This window comes from Ciconia boyciana, chromosome 12, assembly GCF_034638445.1.
Source record: "Ciconia boyciana chromosome 12, ASM3463844v1, whole genome shotgun sequence".
NCBI classification, from domain to species: Eukaryota; Metazoa; Chordata; class Aves; order Ciconiiformes; family Ciconiidae; genus Ciconia; species Ciconia boyciana.
This window is the reverse complement of record NC_132945.1, coordinates 17264429-17282727: the sequence shown is the minus strand read 5'-3', so window position 1 is coordinate 17282727 and position 18299 is coordinate 17264429. Positions and strand designations below refer to the sequence as shown.

The 18299-nt window shown below is 50.4% G+C and overlaps 1 protein-coding gene across 10 annotated transcripts in view; it reads left to right on the top strand.

Moving 5' to 3' along the window:
- The first annotated feature begins 1636 nt into the window (after positions 1-1636).
- Positions 1637-18299, top strand: part of TMEM255A (transmembrane protein 255A) — a 28857-nt gene continuing 12194 nt past the window's right edge. For 3 of the 10 annotated variants that reach the window (XR_012044750.1, XR_012044749.1, XM_072877051.1), the window contains exons 1-4: positions 1643-1848; positions 6278-6420; positions 11045-11107; positions 16723-16812. Coding sequence is in view for 8 of the 10 variants with exons in the window: in XM_072877051.1 (XP_072733152.1) it covers positions 1791-1848; positions 6278-6420; positions 11045-11107; positions 16723-16812 (354 nt within the window). In the remaining 2 variants the exon portion in view is untranslated. Of the gene's footprint in view, positions 1849-6277; positions 6421-8704; positions 9081-11044; positions 11108-16722; positions 16813-18299 lie in introns of those variants that run through there. The other 7 variants (XM_072877046.1, XM_072877045.1, XM_072877048.1 and 4 more) reach the window with 7 other exon arrangements.

Genomic DNA, 18299 nt, shown 5'->3' with positions numbered 1-18299 from the left:
GCACAGGGATGTCTGTCCTGGGATCCCGCAGGGCTGCACCGCACCGTCCAAGCAGGCAAAGCACCATTTCTCCCTTTCCTCTCCTGACCATGGCTGAAAGCCGCTCACCGGCTGTGCTAATAAATGGGCGCAGCGGGAAAGAAAGAGGTCTGGCAGCTGCCCCAGTCTGCGCCGAGCTGGCCGGGGCTGCCGCATGCCTGCTGCCGGGTACGCAGGCAGGGCTGGCTCAGTAGCCATGCCTGCCCGCAGCCAGGCCCGCCGGCAGGAGGGCATGCAGGCAGCCATGCTCACAGCTGGCTCTCCCCGGCCGGGCTGGGGCCTCGGGGCCGGAGAGTCGCCTGCCCGAAGCTCGGGAGCTGGGATGGGGCGCAGGGATCTGACCTGGCCCGGGCAGTTGTGGAGCACCAGCAGCTCCCCGGGGGCACATGCGCCCCGTCACAGCGGGCGTGCTGCCACACAGCCCGGCCCTGGCACAGAGCGGAGGAGGGAGCCAAGACCCGTCACCCCCATCACTGGCACGGAGCGGGGGCAACTGAGCAGGAGGGGGCCAGTGCCAGCCCCGCTGCGCAGTGGGGCTCAGGCAGTGAGCACAGGGCTCCTGTAGTTCATCCGAGGTAAATAACTGCTGTTTTCTCTGGAGGTGACGCATTCTTTGCCATTAATTGATCTGGGCATTTGTAACTTGCCTCTTGCACTGCTGTCAGTGTATGCTTTCTCTTTTCTCCCGGGAGAAGCTGGTAATTAGGCTCTTATCCAATAAAAGTGTGGGTTTTTTTGAAGCAGAGATAGGATTAGTTTCTTTTAACTTGATGAAATATGCTTTGGCTTGAAATAATTACATGATTTGCACTTAGCACCTCTCAGCCCAGGGCATTAAAGTGATTTACAAGCAATTATGAAGCTTGCTGGGAAGATGCTTTTATCCCCATTTTACAGATACGATATGGAAAACAGAGGTTGAGGGCCTGCCCCGGCTGCTTGGCCAGAGATGCGGGGAGCTTGCAGGGTCTCCTGGGAGTGCTGCCTCCGTGGGACGGGGCGCAGGCAGCAACAGGCATCACCACGGGAGCAGAGATCTCAGAGCACTGAGAAGTCAAAAACCGGGCCAGTGGCCGTGTGGCTGCCCGGGAGGGCCACCAGCACCACTCTGGGGCTCAGCGCTGCAGGGAGGAGGGAGACGGGGGGGACAGAGAGGTGCCAGGGAGATGCTTGGGGAAGCGCAGAACGGCCTGGAGCAGCGGGGCTGGAGGTGGGGTGGGAGCTGCTGGGGTGCAAAGGGGCTGGGGAAAAGATGGGGAGAGGGCAGGGGACACCCAAGGCCAGGGAGGTGCTGAGCCCCTCCGGCCGGGCTGCTGCTGAGTGCGGGGGGGTCCAGCGCCGGGAACCTCCTGGAGACGGGGCCCGACCTCTGTCCCTCCCCTCCCGAAAACCCCTCCAGGGCACGAGCGCTCCGCTGGCTTCCCGCAGAACGGTGCCAGCGACGCGTGCGGGCCCACGCCTCCCCACGCCGCGGGGGGTAAGCGGGCACTCCGGGAGGAACGGCACGTCCCAGAGCCCTCCCCGGTGAGACACCCCCCCCCCCGGGGCACCGCCGCGGGCCCGCCCCCGGCCCAGTCCCGCCGCCGGGCGGGAGCAGCGGGCGGCGCGGAGCCGCCCGGCCCGGCCCCGCAGCTCCCGCCGCTCCCGCCCCAGCGCGCAGGCGCGGCGGAGCCGCTGCCGGGGCTCTGTCCGCCGCCGTGGCCCGGCGGGCTGCGGCGGGGAGCGGGGCCGGCGGCGGCAGCAGCCTCAGCATGCGGCAGTCCCTGACTCAGCAGCGCCCGGGCGGCGTGGCCCTGCCCGACTCCGTGGGTAAGTGCCGCGGGGCGGGGAGGCCCCGCCGGCCCGGGGGGACGCGCCGCGCTGCGGGGCGGTGCGCGGGGGCCGGGGGCGCGCGGCCATTTTGGGCGGTGGGTCCCCGGGGGGCGGGGGGGCCGCCGCCGCCGCCCGGACGGGACCGGAGCCCCGCCGCGGCCAGGGACTGCAGCGGCCGAGGCGCCCGCCGCCTCCCCCGGCCCCGCTCCCCTGCCCGCCCCGCCGCCGTTCAGGCGCGGATTCAGCCGCAGGGGACGGCCCGTCTCCCCCCCGGGTCCGCGCCGCCCTGGTGCGGGGCTGCGGCAGAGACCCCCGTGGGGCGGCTCGCTGCCCGGGCGGAGGCAGCCGCCGGCCCCGCGCAGCCCCCGGGTCGCGCAGCATCCTTTGGACCGGGGACGGCGGGCGCGCCCGCTCCCCTCGCAGCGCGCCTTCCGCTCCCCGAGGAGGTCAGACGAGCCTCGGCGCTCCGCGCCGGCCGCGAATTGCGATTGCCCCGGCCTTCCGCCCATCCAAGCAGGAGATGAGCCACCCAGACGCCTGCAGCCCCCCTCCCGCGGGCCTGCCAGCGGGGCCCTTAGCTGGAGTGGGGTCTGGGTCACAGCTCGCACACGAAGGCTTTTTTAGCAGAGAGGTGGAACAACAGGAGAGGGCTGGGAAGCAGAACGGCTCGGTGCCATTTGCCCCCGGCTCTCCGAGGGTAAAAGTTAAGGCTGGCTTCCTTGGACTGCTTTGTGCTTAGTCTTCGCTGGTGGCTTCCCCCCCCAAAGAACAAGATGGAGAAGTCGGTGCTGTTTCTGTGCCATCTTGTCTATTTTCTTCTGATAATCAGGGAAAAACTGAAGTCAATCGGGGGCGGTACAAAGATATGTATTATTGCAAACTTTTAAAGTAATCTGGAAAAACCTGCTACAACCTTGTTTTTAGAGTGGGCTTGTATATGGCAACTATAATAAGAGGATGTTTCTGAGGCTTAAAATAAAAATGATCTTTCCGAAGCCTGTCCACATTCTGAGTGCCATTTTAGCAAAAGAAATAGCCGGACTACAGATAGGATTAGTTTCTTTACGTCTTCCTCACAGAGTTAAGCACAGTGTTTCAAACCACCTTGTATACCCACATTGAGGTAAGCACTGCAAGTTGTGAGCTATCTAATTTGGATAAATCACAGAGAGGCTATTACTCTCTCTTAAAAGCAGAGATAGCAAAGCTGTCGTAGCTCCACTTCTGTGTGTAAAGCTGTACCAGTAGTAAAGAGGAAAACAATCTAATGGGGAATACTTTCAGCAAAAATTAATGTTGAGAGAGAGGATTTTGCCAGGGCAGCCCTTCAGCAGCTATCAGTGGAGATGCTGAGTATGAGTCCATGTGTGCTGAAGCAGCTGCAGGCATCCTTACAGAAGTACAAAACCACTTTCTCAGTATACACATAACAAAACATGTTTTCAGAGAGAGAAAAAATGGAATTAGTGGCCCAGTACAGAGCTGAAGTGGAGGTAATCACATTAGCTCTTCAATTTCACATCTCTCTCCAGTATCAAGTTAAAGGATTATGGTTGGTTTTGTCAGGACTTGGAATAAAAGCGTTTTGGTTTTGGTTTTTTGTTTGTTTGTTTTTAATCTTGTGGGGCATATTGAAAAGCTTTCAGAAATTTTCCAGTTGGAAACCTTTTGCTGTACATCTGTATTCCGTGTTGGTGTGTGCCAGTTGTGAGCTGGGAAACAATGTAGAATGTAAGAGTGGAAAACATGGTGGTTCTGAAACAAGTTCAGAATCCATAAACAGTGTTTCAAGCTGCTTCTTTTAGAGTGTTTTCCTGCAGAAACGCTGTTACAAAATACTCTGGTTTTGAGGAAAACAGCACATTTTGCAGGTTTTTTCATTGTAACTTTTTGAAGCATCTCTGATGGGAATGCAGGAATACCGGGTTGTGTGTGTAAATGCCGTGCTCGTGTCCCCACGACACTCAGACCTGCTCTGCAGGGTGGCTTTGCATGGCACGCAACCATCTGCACACCCACCCAGCCTAACTGCAAAGAGTTTAAGCTGTGTAAGGAACTTACGGTTGGTTTTACTTATCTTCAGCTCATTTGCCAGCCAAACTGTAGCAGTAATCAGAAATTTGGTAATCTACCATGCGTGTAAGTGAGACAGGTTCATTCTTTCTCTCCTTTCAGAACTAATCTGTGTAAGAAGTAGCAATTTTTTCTCCAGTTTCTGAAGTGTTGTTCAGCTAAACCTTTGGTCCCAGTACTTTGGAATTTTAAGACGTTTATGTGACACATTTAAATAATTACAGTGGTAGCAGAGCGTGGCACAAGCTATAGTATTTGGGAGGCAATACATACAGAATGGCCCTAATACCTTGATGAATTTTGAACGCTTTAGAAGTCTAGATTTCATATTATTAACTTATTTGGCAGATTTAGGAGAATAAAAAGATTCACCCCAAATTCAACCTGCAGCAAACAGTTGGGTTCCTTTATCTCCATCCTGTAAAAAATGGCATGAAAAACTAAGGATCACTGATAAAAGATCCAGCCTGGATCTTAGGGTTCTCTAGCAGTTATTTCATTTTCTTTTGTTTGAAATCAGTAACTGTCTAGCTACTCATTCCAGCTAAGGACTAACTAGTTGTCAGGCTCCTTGCTCTTAGACCCAGTGATGTCCCGGTGGTGCGGTCACAGCTTTGCTCCAGGACATGAGCAGAAGGTTTGTGGGTGGAGAGCTTTCCTTCCAGAGACACTGGTCAGTCAAAAAGGATGTTGCTTGTCTTTATAAACCTCTCTTCCCTATCATCTCCTTGTGTTGGGCTTTTAAGCCCAAAGTTTAGGGCTTGTCTGTGATTTCAAGCTCATCTGGTTGGTGTGGGTGAAATGATCCAGCCCCATGCCCATGGCAGCCGCACCAGCCCAGAGCATGGACCGGCATGGAGAGGGAGCGCTCCTGCCAGCAGCACGGCTGGTGGGTCAGGCTGGAGTGGGTGTGGAGGAGCAGCGGGGAGCTGCTGCCCTTTTCCCTGGGGAGAGCTGTGCCCGTGGAGGAAGGGAGATAATTTGTACCAGTGTGTGTGCGTATGGCTGCATCGGTATGGCTGTTAGGCTGCAAAGATCTCTCTAGCTGTGCTGCAGATCTGTGCAGACCCTAAAGAAGGGCCTGTGGGCACCTGTGGTGTACATCTTCAAGACAGAAAGCTGCCCAGCAAGGCCTGGTGTGCTTCTTTCTGGAGAATTTGGACAAGGAGGTTGTGCTTGGCTTGGCTGAGTCTTTCCTCCCAGCCTTTCTGCAGGTGTTTTATCTCAGCACATACAGGCTGTCAGGGAGCCCCTGAACACCTCAGATGGGGGTTCCCAACATAGTTTGCTTTAGGAAATATGCGCAGCAATGGTGGAAGCAGCTCCTTGCTCTTGGAACGTGTCCCTGCCCTCCTCTGAAACACTCTGAGAAGTGCTGGTAGCATGCACGTGACTTGGGAGCCTCTGGGATGGGAGATACCTTTGCCTGCTCCTGGGGCACGTTGGAGAGCCCCAGGCTGCAGGGATGGGATTCAGGGTGGCCCCAGCAGCCCACAGGGAGTGCGGCAGGGGCTGTTACAGTCCGTTATCCTACCAGCCGCTCTTGCAGGTGCTGGGTTATGTCTGCGTAATGTATGAAATATAATCAAAAAGATTGTTCCACAAAGTGATGTAAAGATGGCAGAGCACATGCTGAACAAACACGCCTAAAGATGTTGCCGAGTGTAACGTCGCAGCCAGCTTTCCTCTTGGCCGATGGAATCACTATTTTATATTTATGCTCACTTGGGAGATCTATAAATATATAAAAGAAAAAAACCATAATCAGGCAGCTGTAGATGAGTTTCACTAATCCACAAATTCATTATTCAAGCATCTAAAAATACCTGGTCCTTGCTGAAAGTAGAGGATGATACTACAGGAGGAGAAGTGGCTGTTACTGGTGATGTCTCATTTACATGGAAAATTGTGGATGCCTTATGATATGATTACAGCCAAGATTTCTCCCCTTAAAACAAGTGGCATACAGTGTGGTTATTTAGCTTGATGTAAGCAGACTGATCAGAAAATATATAAATGCCTAACGGTAATATTTCTTATTAGCTCAATTGCCCCAGGCCAGAGGGGCTGGGAGGCTCTGATGTATCCAAATGAGCTTTGCAAAGTTACAGTTCTTAAGGCTCTCTTCATCTACGTCAGAGCAATGACAAGTAAATGTGAATTCAGCTGCCCTAGTAATGCTTGATAAAGCATGTTAGTGAAGGTGAAAAGTGACAGCCAAACCCAAAAATATTCTCAATTTAGAAGAAAGAAAATTCACCACGATGTGGTTGGTGGTGGGAGGAGAAATTTGCAGTACCGTGACTGTCCCCAGATGGAATCAGCAAATTCTGTTGTGTATGTGTGTTTTTAGGGTCGTTCAATAGAAGAAAAAGAAATTCCCTCTACGTAACTGTGACTCTCCTCATTGTGTCAGTATTAATTCTAACGGTGGGCCTAGCTGCTACAACAAGAACCCAAAATGTGACTGTTGGAGGTTATTACCCAGGGGTTATTGTAAGTATAGAACTCCTAGGTAGGTCTAGAAAACTTATTGCCTACAAAGTCCCTTGTAATGCTGCAAATGTTATAAAGGGTGATCTTGTCCTGAATATTATGCTCAGCTACTTCATTGCCATTTGATTTATTTGTTTTATTATTATTTTGCACCTGCTGCTCATTCCCATGCAAAAATCCCATCCAAGTGGCAGCTTCCTCTGAGCTTAGGTAATAACATGCTTTTGGGCTAACGGTGAGACAGATAAATAGGTCCAATGTCAGTCAAAGCAACCTTAGAACTCCTTTGTTTGCATGCATCACATTAACCCCAGGCAGAAGTAAGGCAAAGAAGGACCATAGGTGCCAAGAACAGTTGAGAGACCAGGTCTTGAAATACTGTTCACATGAACTCATGGTCATAAAGTTCACTTGCAGAAGTGTTTAATGATTCGGAGTCCCTGAATGAGGAGAAGCACGTTAGCAATAGCTGTGGCAGCTTGCCAGGGGAGCATGCACACCAAAGCAGCTAGCACATCCATTTCTTCTTATTTGTTATCAACAGATGAAAATGGGAAAGGGCAATCTTTTAGCTTCAAATAGCTTAATTTAGAGAAGACCACTGGTGCCCAGCCTTCTTGCCAGTAGATGTGTAACGTCCTGCAGAAGCATAAGGGGCAAGTAAATCGTGCCCCTCCCGGCATGAACAGAGGTCTAACATGAGCTGGAAAGCAAGTCTTGGTCTGTTCCTGTGCGTGTCTGACACGTGCTCCAAAAGAAGCACAAAAAGGACTGAGCTGCAGCCAAATTAGGTGTCTTAGCAGGTTGAGTGTAGCTGCAGCCCCCCAGCTCGAGGCTCCTGGTGCAACAGCCATGGAGCGCTGTGCAATTAGGTTTGGAGCCTCGAAGCTGGAGTCTTAAAGCCAGTCCAGATAAATAGGTGGAGACTTGTTCTTGCCTTAATGCGGTTTGATTTATTTGCCACCCATTGCTGATCTCAGGGAGGTTTATACTTCTCTGTGGACAAGCTCTTCTATGACTGAAGAAAGCCCCTTTACAGCCATTAGTGCGGAACATTGTTACAGACTGTGTTGGGCGTCTTCGGTTTAGGATTGGTTTTCTGGATTGTCCCAGTAACTCCTGCAGTTAGGCCTGATCTTTTTTAAAGAGAAGTATAGAAGGAAGGTGTTGAGAAAGGTGACAGGCTTGCTTCAAACTCTCCGCACTTAGCCCACGCTCTGTCAGCCTGAGTTGAACCTCGTGCTTCAGAGCAGGTCCTGCAGACTGATGCAGATGGGTAGAGCCTGTTGTTCACGTCCCCTTGACATCTCCCGTGCTATTTATGCTCCGGGAACGTCAGCATTGCTTATGCTTTTGTAAGACTCGGTCTACTCAAGGAATTAATGAATTCCTGGACTTGGGAAGGGCGTTGAATTACTTTATTCAGAGGCACCCTGACAGTTTGTGTTTGTCACCAAATTCCCCCTCTCAGCTAATTCATTAATCCACTGTATGGAAATGTGTGACGACCTCGCCTGTCTCCCTGCACAGGAAAACATTTCAGTGTGCTGCTGGATGCTTCAGCAGGTGCTTAAAATAGCTGATGTTTTGTAACAAGCTGGAATTTCTCCCTTTACTGTGGAAAAAGGGCTTGCTGTGGTGCATGACTACTTGGTGAGTTGTCCCTGAGCAGGTGGCTTCCACAGCCCCAACGAAGCAGCTCCTTGAAGGTCTTGTCATCCAGAGCTTCACACGAATGTTAGGCCTGTGTGCATCTCCATCAGGGGTTTCTGTGCACCGTTAGTGGTGCACCACCATTAGTCATGCCCTGAGTGCCCTGCACTGGTAAGGAGAAGATAGAGCCAGAAGACTCTTTGTGTGCTGGGTGACTTCTCCATGTGTGGACCAGATCCGTGGATGGGATCATCTCATGGGATATCAGGTGTCTCATCGCTGCCATGCCTAATGCACCGTTGTTTCCTCCTTTAACTTGTGTGTCTTGGGCAAACACCTCTTGTGCAAGGAGGAAATATGCAAAGAAGTGGCTGTCTGATGCGGGGGATTATCTTCCCAGGCCTCTGCTCCGAGGAAGGACAGAATTGGGCACTGGAGACCTTCCACACATCAGTGGGATTTTGGTTGTTTGGGTTTTTGGGTGGTTTTGGGGTTTGTTTTTTTTTTTCCCAAACAGTGCAGTTCCTCATTGATGCAACTGGAGGAGCTGAAGCAGAGGGTGCAATGACACGTCCTGTAGCCAGGCTGCCTTCCATGGTCTTCCATGGTCTTCCATGACCACCGACACCTTCACGACTACATCTGTGAGCACCCCAGCTGTGCCTCTGTGGGAAATATCCTCACCTGTGGCTGGATGACTGACCTGGGCCTGGGAAGCCCAGAGTGTAACAGTGATGCTCAGCAGACAAGAGTAACGATCAGGTGCAGAGGGCAAGCACCCTTATGGAAGTGAGGCTCTGTGAGATACCTGGGTTGTCTCCAAGTTATACCAGCTTCCAGCAGCTGTGTAAATGACTGACCTTTCTTAGGCTTTGACTGGCAAACCTCTTCTGTAATGGTTCCTTGTCAAGCATGTTGGCCTGGGGCTTTACTCTGGAAAAGCACATTGATTTTGTGTCCTGTGCTCCCTTCAGACAGACATCCCAGGGGATCATATCCACCAGCAAGTAAGTGATGCAATTGATGCAGATTACTAAGATCTCTTTGTCCCATCCGTAGAAGAACAAGTGGTTTTCCCATTAATGCAATGAGAATTCCCATTAATTAATGAGAATCCACTAATTTATTTGGTCTTCACCTGTTGGATGTACAGACTTGCTCTAATTTCTTCTTTTTGAATTATCTTAAATTATCTTAAGTATTCCACCTTTTGCTTTGAGGCTGCTCTGAAACACCACATGGACATTTCTCTTAAACGTGTTGGATCAAGCTCAAACGGCACAAAACTTTTTTCTTCAGTATTTGCCTTAGGTGTGTGTTGCCACACAACTTCCTTGTTGCTAAACATCACCAGACTGAAAATAATGCCTGGATCTGTCTCGCTGTTAATGCCTGGATCTCCCAGGTTTGGGGCTTGTAACTGAGCTGTAAAACTCCTGTTACTTGGAGAAGGTGGGGGTTTTGCTTGCCCAAGCTGAGCAAAATAATAAGCCCAGAAGCACTGGCAGATCACTTTGGGGCAGTTCAGCAGTGCCCTGGCTCTCTGCCCTGCCTGCCTGCTGCCCCAGTGTTAAGCAGCACCTAGCCTCGTTGCTGTGCTTCCTGCCATGGTAGTTTGTCCCTGATGCGGGGACAACGGTCTCCGAGAGCTCAGAGTGCCAGGCAGGCAGCCGGGAAGCAGTAGCCTGATCGGCTGCTCCACTTTAATCCCTGCCATTTGAGCCAGCAGCCCTTGCTGCCCGCGGCACTGCACCAAATGTTACTGGGCTTAAGCAGAGCGGGGGAAGGTTTAAGCCCAACTTTTCATCACGTTTGTGTCTGCTAATCTCTGCACGTGCCTCTGCTTGTTAGTATTGGATTTATTAAACCTTTGTTTTCTATTCCTGGATCTTAAAATATCGATTCCAGGTTAGTTGACTCATTCTTGAATCACTGCAGCTTGTCTTGTGCCTTATTCTGCTTCCTGAGGAGTCGGCCAGTTATTTGGCATTCTCACCCGGATCTTCATGCACTGCCCCCCTAGTCTATTGACTGGGTTTGTACCTGCTTAATATGACCAGTCCAACTGAAGGACTTTTGTGGCATTTCTCATTTTGCCGACCCATAGAAGTGGAGTTGGATATGCTCTACACCAATCAAAGACCTTTCTCAGTGTGACACAGAAGTACTTGTGCATCTCCCCCACCTAGTCTGTGGTTCCTGGTTGAAGTCCCTGTTGCTGGCCCGGCTGAGGTGTGCTCTGTCCTAGAAACTTCTATTTAGTGTAGCTAAATAGCTTAAGGCTGTGGAGAAAGGAGGTGGGAAATCGCACTCCTGGCTGACTTCACTGAGCTGAAATAAGAACAGTGTTGTCAGTTATGGCAGCAAGAAGAGATGCTTTTGCTGGAGTAGCTTATTCTGTTGACTGGGGTGGCATGAGCTCTTCTGGTAGAAGACCTGGTTGATGCATCCTCACCCCTGGAGATGAGGGAGGAGTAGAAGGAAGCAGAAAACTGCTAAATCTTCCTGAGTGTAATTCTCCCTTATTTCATACTTCACATCAAGAAACTCTCTGAGTTGAAAAAGTAGGTGATTGCTCGCACCCTTGGTGAGGTTATAAAAGCCTGGTCCTGCAGACGCTAGTGATATGGTCCTGCTAGGTTTGCATCTGGAGGCTCCTGAGTGTTTGTAGGGTCATTCCAAGACAGGAATGCATATCCTCATCCACCAACCATTTCTCAGCATCACTGGGGAGGGGATGGAATTCAGAACTCATCCTTTTGGTTTCTACACACGCTTTTGGTGTCATATAAGGGATGCACTTGATAGTTCCTGCTAGTGAGAGACTCCACTGATTCCTTGCTGAAGGAAGAGGGTTCACACATCCGCAGTATGTTCTTTTGCTGCTTCTGGATGTAATTGTGTTCTGTCTGTATGTAAAATATGTTGGATATTGTCCTGATCTAAATGCTAACAATATGTTGTTTTTCAGCTTGGTTTTGGGTCGTTTCTTGGAATAATTGGATCAAACTTGATAGAAAACAAAAGGCAAATGGTAAGTTCATTATAAAAACTTTTAAAAAAAAAACAAAAAACAGTAACTCAAATTTTGTATGTAAAGGGTATTACTGTTTTTTCTAACTCTTCCAGGGTAGTGTTGCATATCTCTTGAGAAATAGAGATGGTTTCTGGCAGCCCAGGAGAACAAGGCTGTTAACCTTGATATTTTTAAATTAAAAAAAAAAAAAAACCACGTGCTCGAGGAAGCACAAAGTGACTATACACAGTCTCATTGAACTCAGTGGGATTTTTTTAAAGGGCTTGAAATTGAGTGTTTGGAGTTTTCAGGGTAGTCAGTGCTTCACAGACTCAGGCCCAGCGCTGCTTCTGTTGAGCTGTCACAGTATGTGATACATAATATGCTAAATAACATAAACATAGCACATTTATTTTAAATCTTTTAAAATAAATTCTTAGAGCCTTGGGACCCTGCAAAAATTGCTTTTGGCCACTTTCTATTCTAAGCAAAGGATAGAGAAGAGGATCAAGCAGGTGGTATAACAGCCAGCCCGGAGGCTGGAGGTAAAAGCCCTTAGAGGGCCCAGCAGAAAGTCCTTCCTGAGGACAGGAGTGCTCAGAGCTCTCTGCTCTAGATACGTCTACAGAATAAGTCACTCGAGATATCGACAAGATGAAAAGCATGAACACTGGTGTAATTGAAAAGCAACCAACTTCTCCAGTGTTGCTGATTAACATGCATGTTGCTGGTCCTTGTTTCCAAACACCTCTTCAAGTAGGAAGGAAAACCAAGGAACTTTGCATGCTGTCAAGCAGCAGTTGGGGACCTGAGAAGCACAGAAGACGCTGCCTAGACCAGATGTGCAGACCACAGCGCGCTCTGGTTCCCTCCTCACGCTGCAAGGAGGCTTTTGTGTGCTGGGGCTGGGCAGCCGCTGGGTAGGCAGGTCTCTGGTGTCCCATCCTGTGGGAGCAACATTCAGAAGAGAGGAGGTGGGCAGGGAACATGCAGATAGCACAAACCAGATGAGACCAGTGCTGCTGATACGATACGATCACAACTGAGCTTGTGCTGGGGTGGGAGGGGGTCTCTTTGTGCAGTGGGGACAGAGCTGGCCCAGATTACCCCCTTTGGCAAGCACAGGAGACTTGTGTGCACTTGGCTGGGTCCCTGATGGCCCCTAAACATGTCTTGCAGATGCTGTTTCACAAACCCCTCATCTTCCTGCCTGTGCCTGAAGGTAGGGACTATAGTGCTTGGAGGTGTCAGTAACAGGACTTAGGGTGGGGGAAAGGCTTTTGGGAGAATTTAGCAAAAGATGTGGATAGAGAAAGGTCAAAATAAGTTGGTACCTGACGCGGTCCCGGCAGGCTGTCGAGCTCAATCTTTCCTAGCCTGTTTTCTTTGCTTGCCGCCTGTGGCTGGCTAGAGGTAGCCTGTGGGGAGGGTACAGTCCAGCTCCTGGAGCACCCTGTGGGCATGCCTGCCTCCTGCCTCCCCGCAGAGCGGCCGCAATCCCCCTCCCCGGTGGTTGCCCCATGCTCTGGCAGCGAGATCCCTCCAGCCTTCCTCGTATGAGGTTGCACAGGGCCAAGGGGGGATCGTGCTGTCCCTGCAGCCTGTCCCGCTGGCCCAGCGCTGCTGCCTGCTTTTGCAGGGACGGAGCTGCCTCTGCGGGGGGCTCAGGGATCCAAATAGCAGGGTGTGCTGCTGACCACGGCCAAGGCGCAGTTTGCCGAGCTGCAGAGGGAGTTGGGAGAGATTCCTGTTTGTCCTAATGCAGAGGCTGGGCTGGGCTGCTTTGCCCTTTGCTGTGCAAATAGCGTGCTCCCTGCAGAGCAGGAGGGAGAGGGTGAGGTGGACCCTGCAGGAGAGGAAAGCTGCCTTTCCCACAATCGGACAGGGTGCAGGGGAGGTGGGTTTCCCAGTGGATATTTTTTGTTGTTTTCATCCTGGCTCTGCGAGAGCAACATGTCCTGTTCTTTCTGTCCTAGCAGGGTTTCCAAGCCTCTTGCTCATCATGTATTGGCAGCATGTCAGGGTCTGGTTGAGCAATGACGGTGTTACGCCAGTCCTGCGTTCTTCACAGGAGTGCCCATGAGTGACAGCGTGGCTCTGACTTGACTTGTTTGTTTATTCTGAGGAGCCCTGGGCAGCCCCTGTTTATTCTTTTCATCTCTCTATCGTTTTGTGTCCTAAAAAGCACACATGACCCAGCTTTGCGGGGATTGTGTCGCTGCTGCCTGGGTTGGCAGCTGGCGGGGCTCTGCTCTGACCACGGAGAGGCCGTGTGGTAGCTGTCACTTATTGTCCCTGTGCTTTAGTCACATCTCCTCCTTGCCCAGGAGCACTTTACAGTGGCAGCTTTGTCCATTACCTGATACCACTGGCAGTGCAGGATTTTTTTTTTTTAATCTTCTATGAACTTCCCCAGTGTCCTAGTTTGCTAAAAGGCAGTCTTGGTGCTGCTTGTTACGCAGCTGCTCCTCAGTGATGGCAGGAAGAGCTAAAAGCAGCTTCCGCTGCCATGTTCCTGTGTGTGTCTCTGCCCATAAGCTGGCTGGGGAGCGTGAGGAGTCGAGCAAGCCAGTGTGGCTGATGGGGAGAGCTAACCTGAAGCAGTGCTCCTCACTTCTCTCCAGCCTGCCGACAGGAATAGACCTCTCTCATTTTTCCCACCCGAGCGTCTTGGCTTTCATGCCGTGCGTCTGCACTTCCCACTTGTCAAAGCAAGGGAGGGCTTTTGTCCCCCCGGGCAGGGCCAGCTGCCCAGCAGCACTGCCCGCCTGCCTGCCAGTGCTGCAGGCAGCTGACTACACCCGAGCTGCCCGCTCAGCAGTTTTCAAGTGAGGAGTCAGCGTTTTACGTGGCTTTGTGACAGTCATCGTGCCATGGAAAAGTAATAACCAACAGCTTCACAGCCCATGTGTCGCTGGACCGTGGCCTAAAGGGAACCTCAGCCCAGAGCACTCCTGCTTGAGGGTTCCCGCACTATCTGAACCCAGTTTGTCTTTTCTTGTCCGAATGCTAACTTCCGCAGGGGTTAGATGAGTGAAGAGCACACTAAAATCACACGGCTCTTGAGAGGGACTTCTGCTTGCTACAGTAACAGTATTGTCAACCCCCAATCAAAAATCTTGTTGGCAACTTATGAGATTAGTTGAAAACCGTGGGATTGTTAAGATGAATTTGTATGGTTTTATTTGCTGTTTGATTTTCTTTATCATAAATTCTCAGTGTTTGGTTTTCAGGCTTTTCTTTCTCCAGCTGAGAGAGAGGAAACTGTGTGTAAATAAAGTAAGCAAACCCATTTCTAACACCAGATCCTTACGTCCTAGTAGGGCTGTTATGAAAGTATCATCATTAACCTTGTATTATTTTAAATAACCATATTAGCAGCTCCTATCTGCAAGCAGGGGCGACTGACAAATACTCTAATTGTATATATTTAGTGTTTGGCTCACTTCCCATCTCCACGGGTCATGCTATTTAGGGAGGATATCCTCTTTCATGTATGTATGAAACAAAGGACAGTACAGAGAAAAACTAAACTTGCTGCAAAATAACCTAAGCCATAAAACCCATGTCTTCTACCGAGGCTGTAAGAAGCTGTGCTTTCTCCTCTTGTGTGGTTTCACTGGTTGTGGTTAGTGAAACGCTGTGACTGCTGTAATGGATAGCGCAAGTTGTGATCCAGATGTGCAGGTGGTGTGGGTCTGAGTGGGGAGAAAACGCTGGTGTTTACAGCTGACAGAAACAGGGTCCCAGCATAGGACCTGATCCTGGAAAACTTGCCACCTGCTGCCATCTGCAAGTATTTTGTGGCACAGCATCTAATATTCCAGTAACAGTTTGTTACTTGTGACCGTGACTTGTTTGTGTGGTCGTTGGATTAATTTCACAATCTGCTCTATCTACTGCTGCAGTTTGTATTTGCGGTGGTACAGTGTACATCTTGAATACTTGCCTCTTCTAGAAACCCATTTTATTTTCTCTCATTTTGAAGTTAACTGAAGTAAGCAATTGTACAGGGACCATTTCCACTGTCCCAAGTGAGCCCTCCTGCACCTCCACTCATTGCTCAAGCTGACCTGGTCTGCACGTGGATGTTGCTGGAGGAAGGTCTGTTTTCACTGAGGGAAGTTTAGGTAAAAACAGTGTGATTAACCTAAAAATCCTGAGATACTTTAAAAATACATATAGAATCCTTCTGGCTTGTGTTTGTCAAAGGGTTTGGCTTGTCTTTCTGAGAACTGGATTCTCGTGCAGTGGCAGGAACCAAGTTTTTTGAGAAAACTTAGCACCTGGAGCTTTAAAACAAACATCCCCATGCCAGGAGACCCGAGATATCTGTCAGTGCTGACCAAGCTAACTGTTATTTTTGTATTTGGGCTATTAGTGATTTTTACTATTGCTCAAAGTTCCCAATGACCAGTCACCTTTGTACTTGTGGAGAAGCAGTTTTTAACAGCTGTCAGCGACCGACACTTGAAGGCTGTGATTGCTGGAGTGGAAAACCACCAGGGAAAAACTCACTAAAGCTTTCAGTTCTTTAAATGGAAATACTGCTGTTCCCCAAGCTACATCTTTGTGAACCTGTCTGTTTGAATGCCACGCTTGCCCTCCCTCCACAGCCCTGTCGATATCCCCTATGTGCTTTGGCGAGGGGGATTGGGATCCGTCTCGGGAGCTCTGTGTGTGATGAGCTGGCCTGGAGCCCGCTGGCAGCGGCTGAGCTGCCGCTCAGGAGCAAGGAGGAGTCGTGTCGGCACTCGTGCATGGTTCCCACAGCTGAGCGCTGGCTCTTTGGCAGAGCTGGTGTTGTAAAGTGGTGTAGTGAGAGTGGAGACCTTGTTTCTCATACCTGGGTTGGGGTTTGAGTATTGCTGGTTTACCTTCTGAATGCTTTCACCCTAATTTTAAGACTGGGCAGGATGGGGCCAGTGGAAGAGGATCAGACCTGTCTGACTTCCCTCCATGAGCAGAAGGTGGAGATCTCTCTCCTTGCAGCTCCTCCAAGCCAGGGGGAGGCCCCGTGGGGCGTGCTTGCCGCAGCCCGGCAGCGAGGAGCCCAGCCAGGCTGCTGTGCGGGTGTACAACGCGGATGGCATAGGCTGGTCACCTGTCTTCTGGTCTCATGGCTTTGTGCTTATGCCTGCATGAAGGCGTTGTTTCCTGGAGGCGCAGTCCCACCAGAGAGGTTCGCATACAGCAGTCTCCTGTGTTCTTGCAGCCTGGGAAGTGTTCACAGGAGCAGCTCCCCACAGCGCTCCAGGATGGGGAGAGAAGAAATCCCCCCCTTTCTCTCCAGGGAAGAGTTAAGGACAGCAGCAGCCAGAAGAGGAGGTGTATCCTCAGCCTAAGTTTAGTGCTTTGGAGTCATGGAGAAAGTTGCATTACGATATCAAGTCCCCAGAGAACCAGTCTGGCACAACCCTACTTCTCCTGCCGCCTTGCAGGAGCAGACACTCTCCTTGGAGATGCACATCCCATTGCCTTCAGTGAGACCAGTCTGTGCAGCCTGGGCAAACGTTTGGGTCATTGATTGCTTGAGGGCTTATTGACTGTGGTTTACGTATCCTTGTGGAGAGGGCGCAGAACGCTTGGGTGTGGACAGGCAGATGATACTTTGCTTTGTTTTCCTTTCTCAGCTGGTTGCATCGATCGTCTTCATCAGCTTTGGCGTCATTGCTGCGTTCTGCTGTGCCATAGTAGACGGTGTCTTTGCTGCCAGACACATAGTAAGTGCTTCCAGGAAAACACAGGTCCTGCAACGCTTTTACTCTAGGAAAACAAGTGATGGTGTCCGTAATCCCCTATCAGGCCACATCAAACCCTGTAAATATATGTCATGTGCTGAATGCTGTTTTAAATCATAAACTTTAGAAAAATGTATCAGTTTTGCAAAAATATTTTGAAATGAGCCGCGAGCATTAAGATCTTAAAGCTTTGCTTTGTTTTTTTTGTGTATTCTTTATGTGTTTACTGAGTCTCAAAACTATAAGGTGTAATGTGAGGCTATTGCCGAGGGACAATATATGAGCAGTAACATCTGTCGTATTTTAAATATTAGCAGAGGTAGTTCTTAACGCTGATTGAACCGCTGGATGTTGTAGTAGAATGAAGCAATTTGATACGAAGCTCATTAAAGTGTTATAGTATAAACAGGAAGCACTTGCAGTAGGTTCTCAGTTTCCATTCCATGACTTAAAAAATATGAGCTACTGCTGTCATGCCCAATCTCTAGTACAGCGGGACATGCAAAAGCTTCAGTTATTAGTATAGAAATGAAAAAACACAATTCCATTTCAACTTTTTAATTGAAATTTATAACTGCAAACAGGTTTTTGTCCTGCAACTCTGAAGTTTGATGACTTTTTTAAAATTTTTGGCAAAATGGGATTAAAAAGACAGATTTGGGGTTTATTTGTGATCAAAATGGAAAGGAATTTCAGAAGGTCAGAATTACCCATGAAGTGGAAACTCCCCATGTCAGCTGGCTTGTTATTCTCCTTGTAAAGCCGGCTCCCCTTGCCCGCCCCTGAGCATTCCAATGGTAGAAAGACGGCTGGACGGCAGGATTTGCTGACAGCGCAAAGGGCAGCTCCGCTCAACTGCGTGATAGGTCTCCGTCTGTCTGGATGCAACCAGCAAGTCTTGGCCATCTCTGACCCCCCTTGCGAGGGCATGTGAAGCATTAGCTTTGATAAAAAGGTGAAGCTCCTTTGACTCCTGATCCTGGCCGTGTGGGTCTGAGCCCCGCAGACTTGCTCTGTGATTTTTAGGTGCTGACCTCACAGGCTGGGTAATGGCATGAGCTGGCACCTCCTCCCAGCCAGCTACGGGGATGTCTGCATGTCTGAGACAGCCAGAGCCGAGCAGTTGGGATGATGAGGGCTCTGGTTTCTGCCTCTTGATGAACGGACGTGCTTTTGGCCTCGCTTCGCCCCCTAACCGTCCAAGAATGTCGTCTTGCTGGAGACGTGCTCGTGCCACGCTAGCACATAGCATTCCCCCTATTGCCTGCTGCTGCCACTGCTCTGTCACCCCGAGCTTTGGATCAGATGCCCAGAAAGCAAGTCCAGCCGCTCCTGGGAAGGGCTCGCTGAAGCAGATACACATCCAGCGTTGCTTTCCCTGAGGTTTTGCCCTGGGGACCAGGCTGCCCCGAAGGGAGACGTTAATGCAGGTTGTTTGCAGGCTGAGCCATTGGTAATGCTCCAGAGCT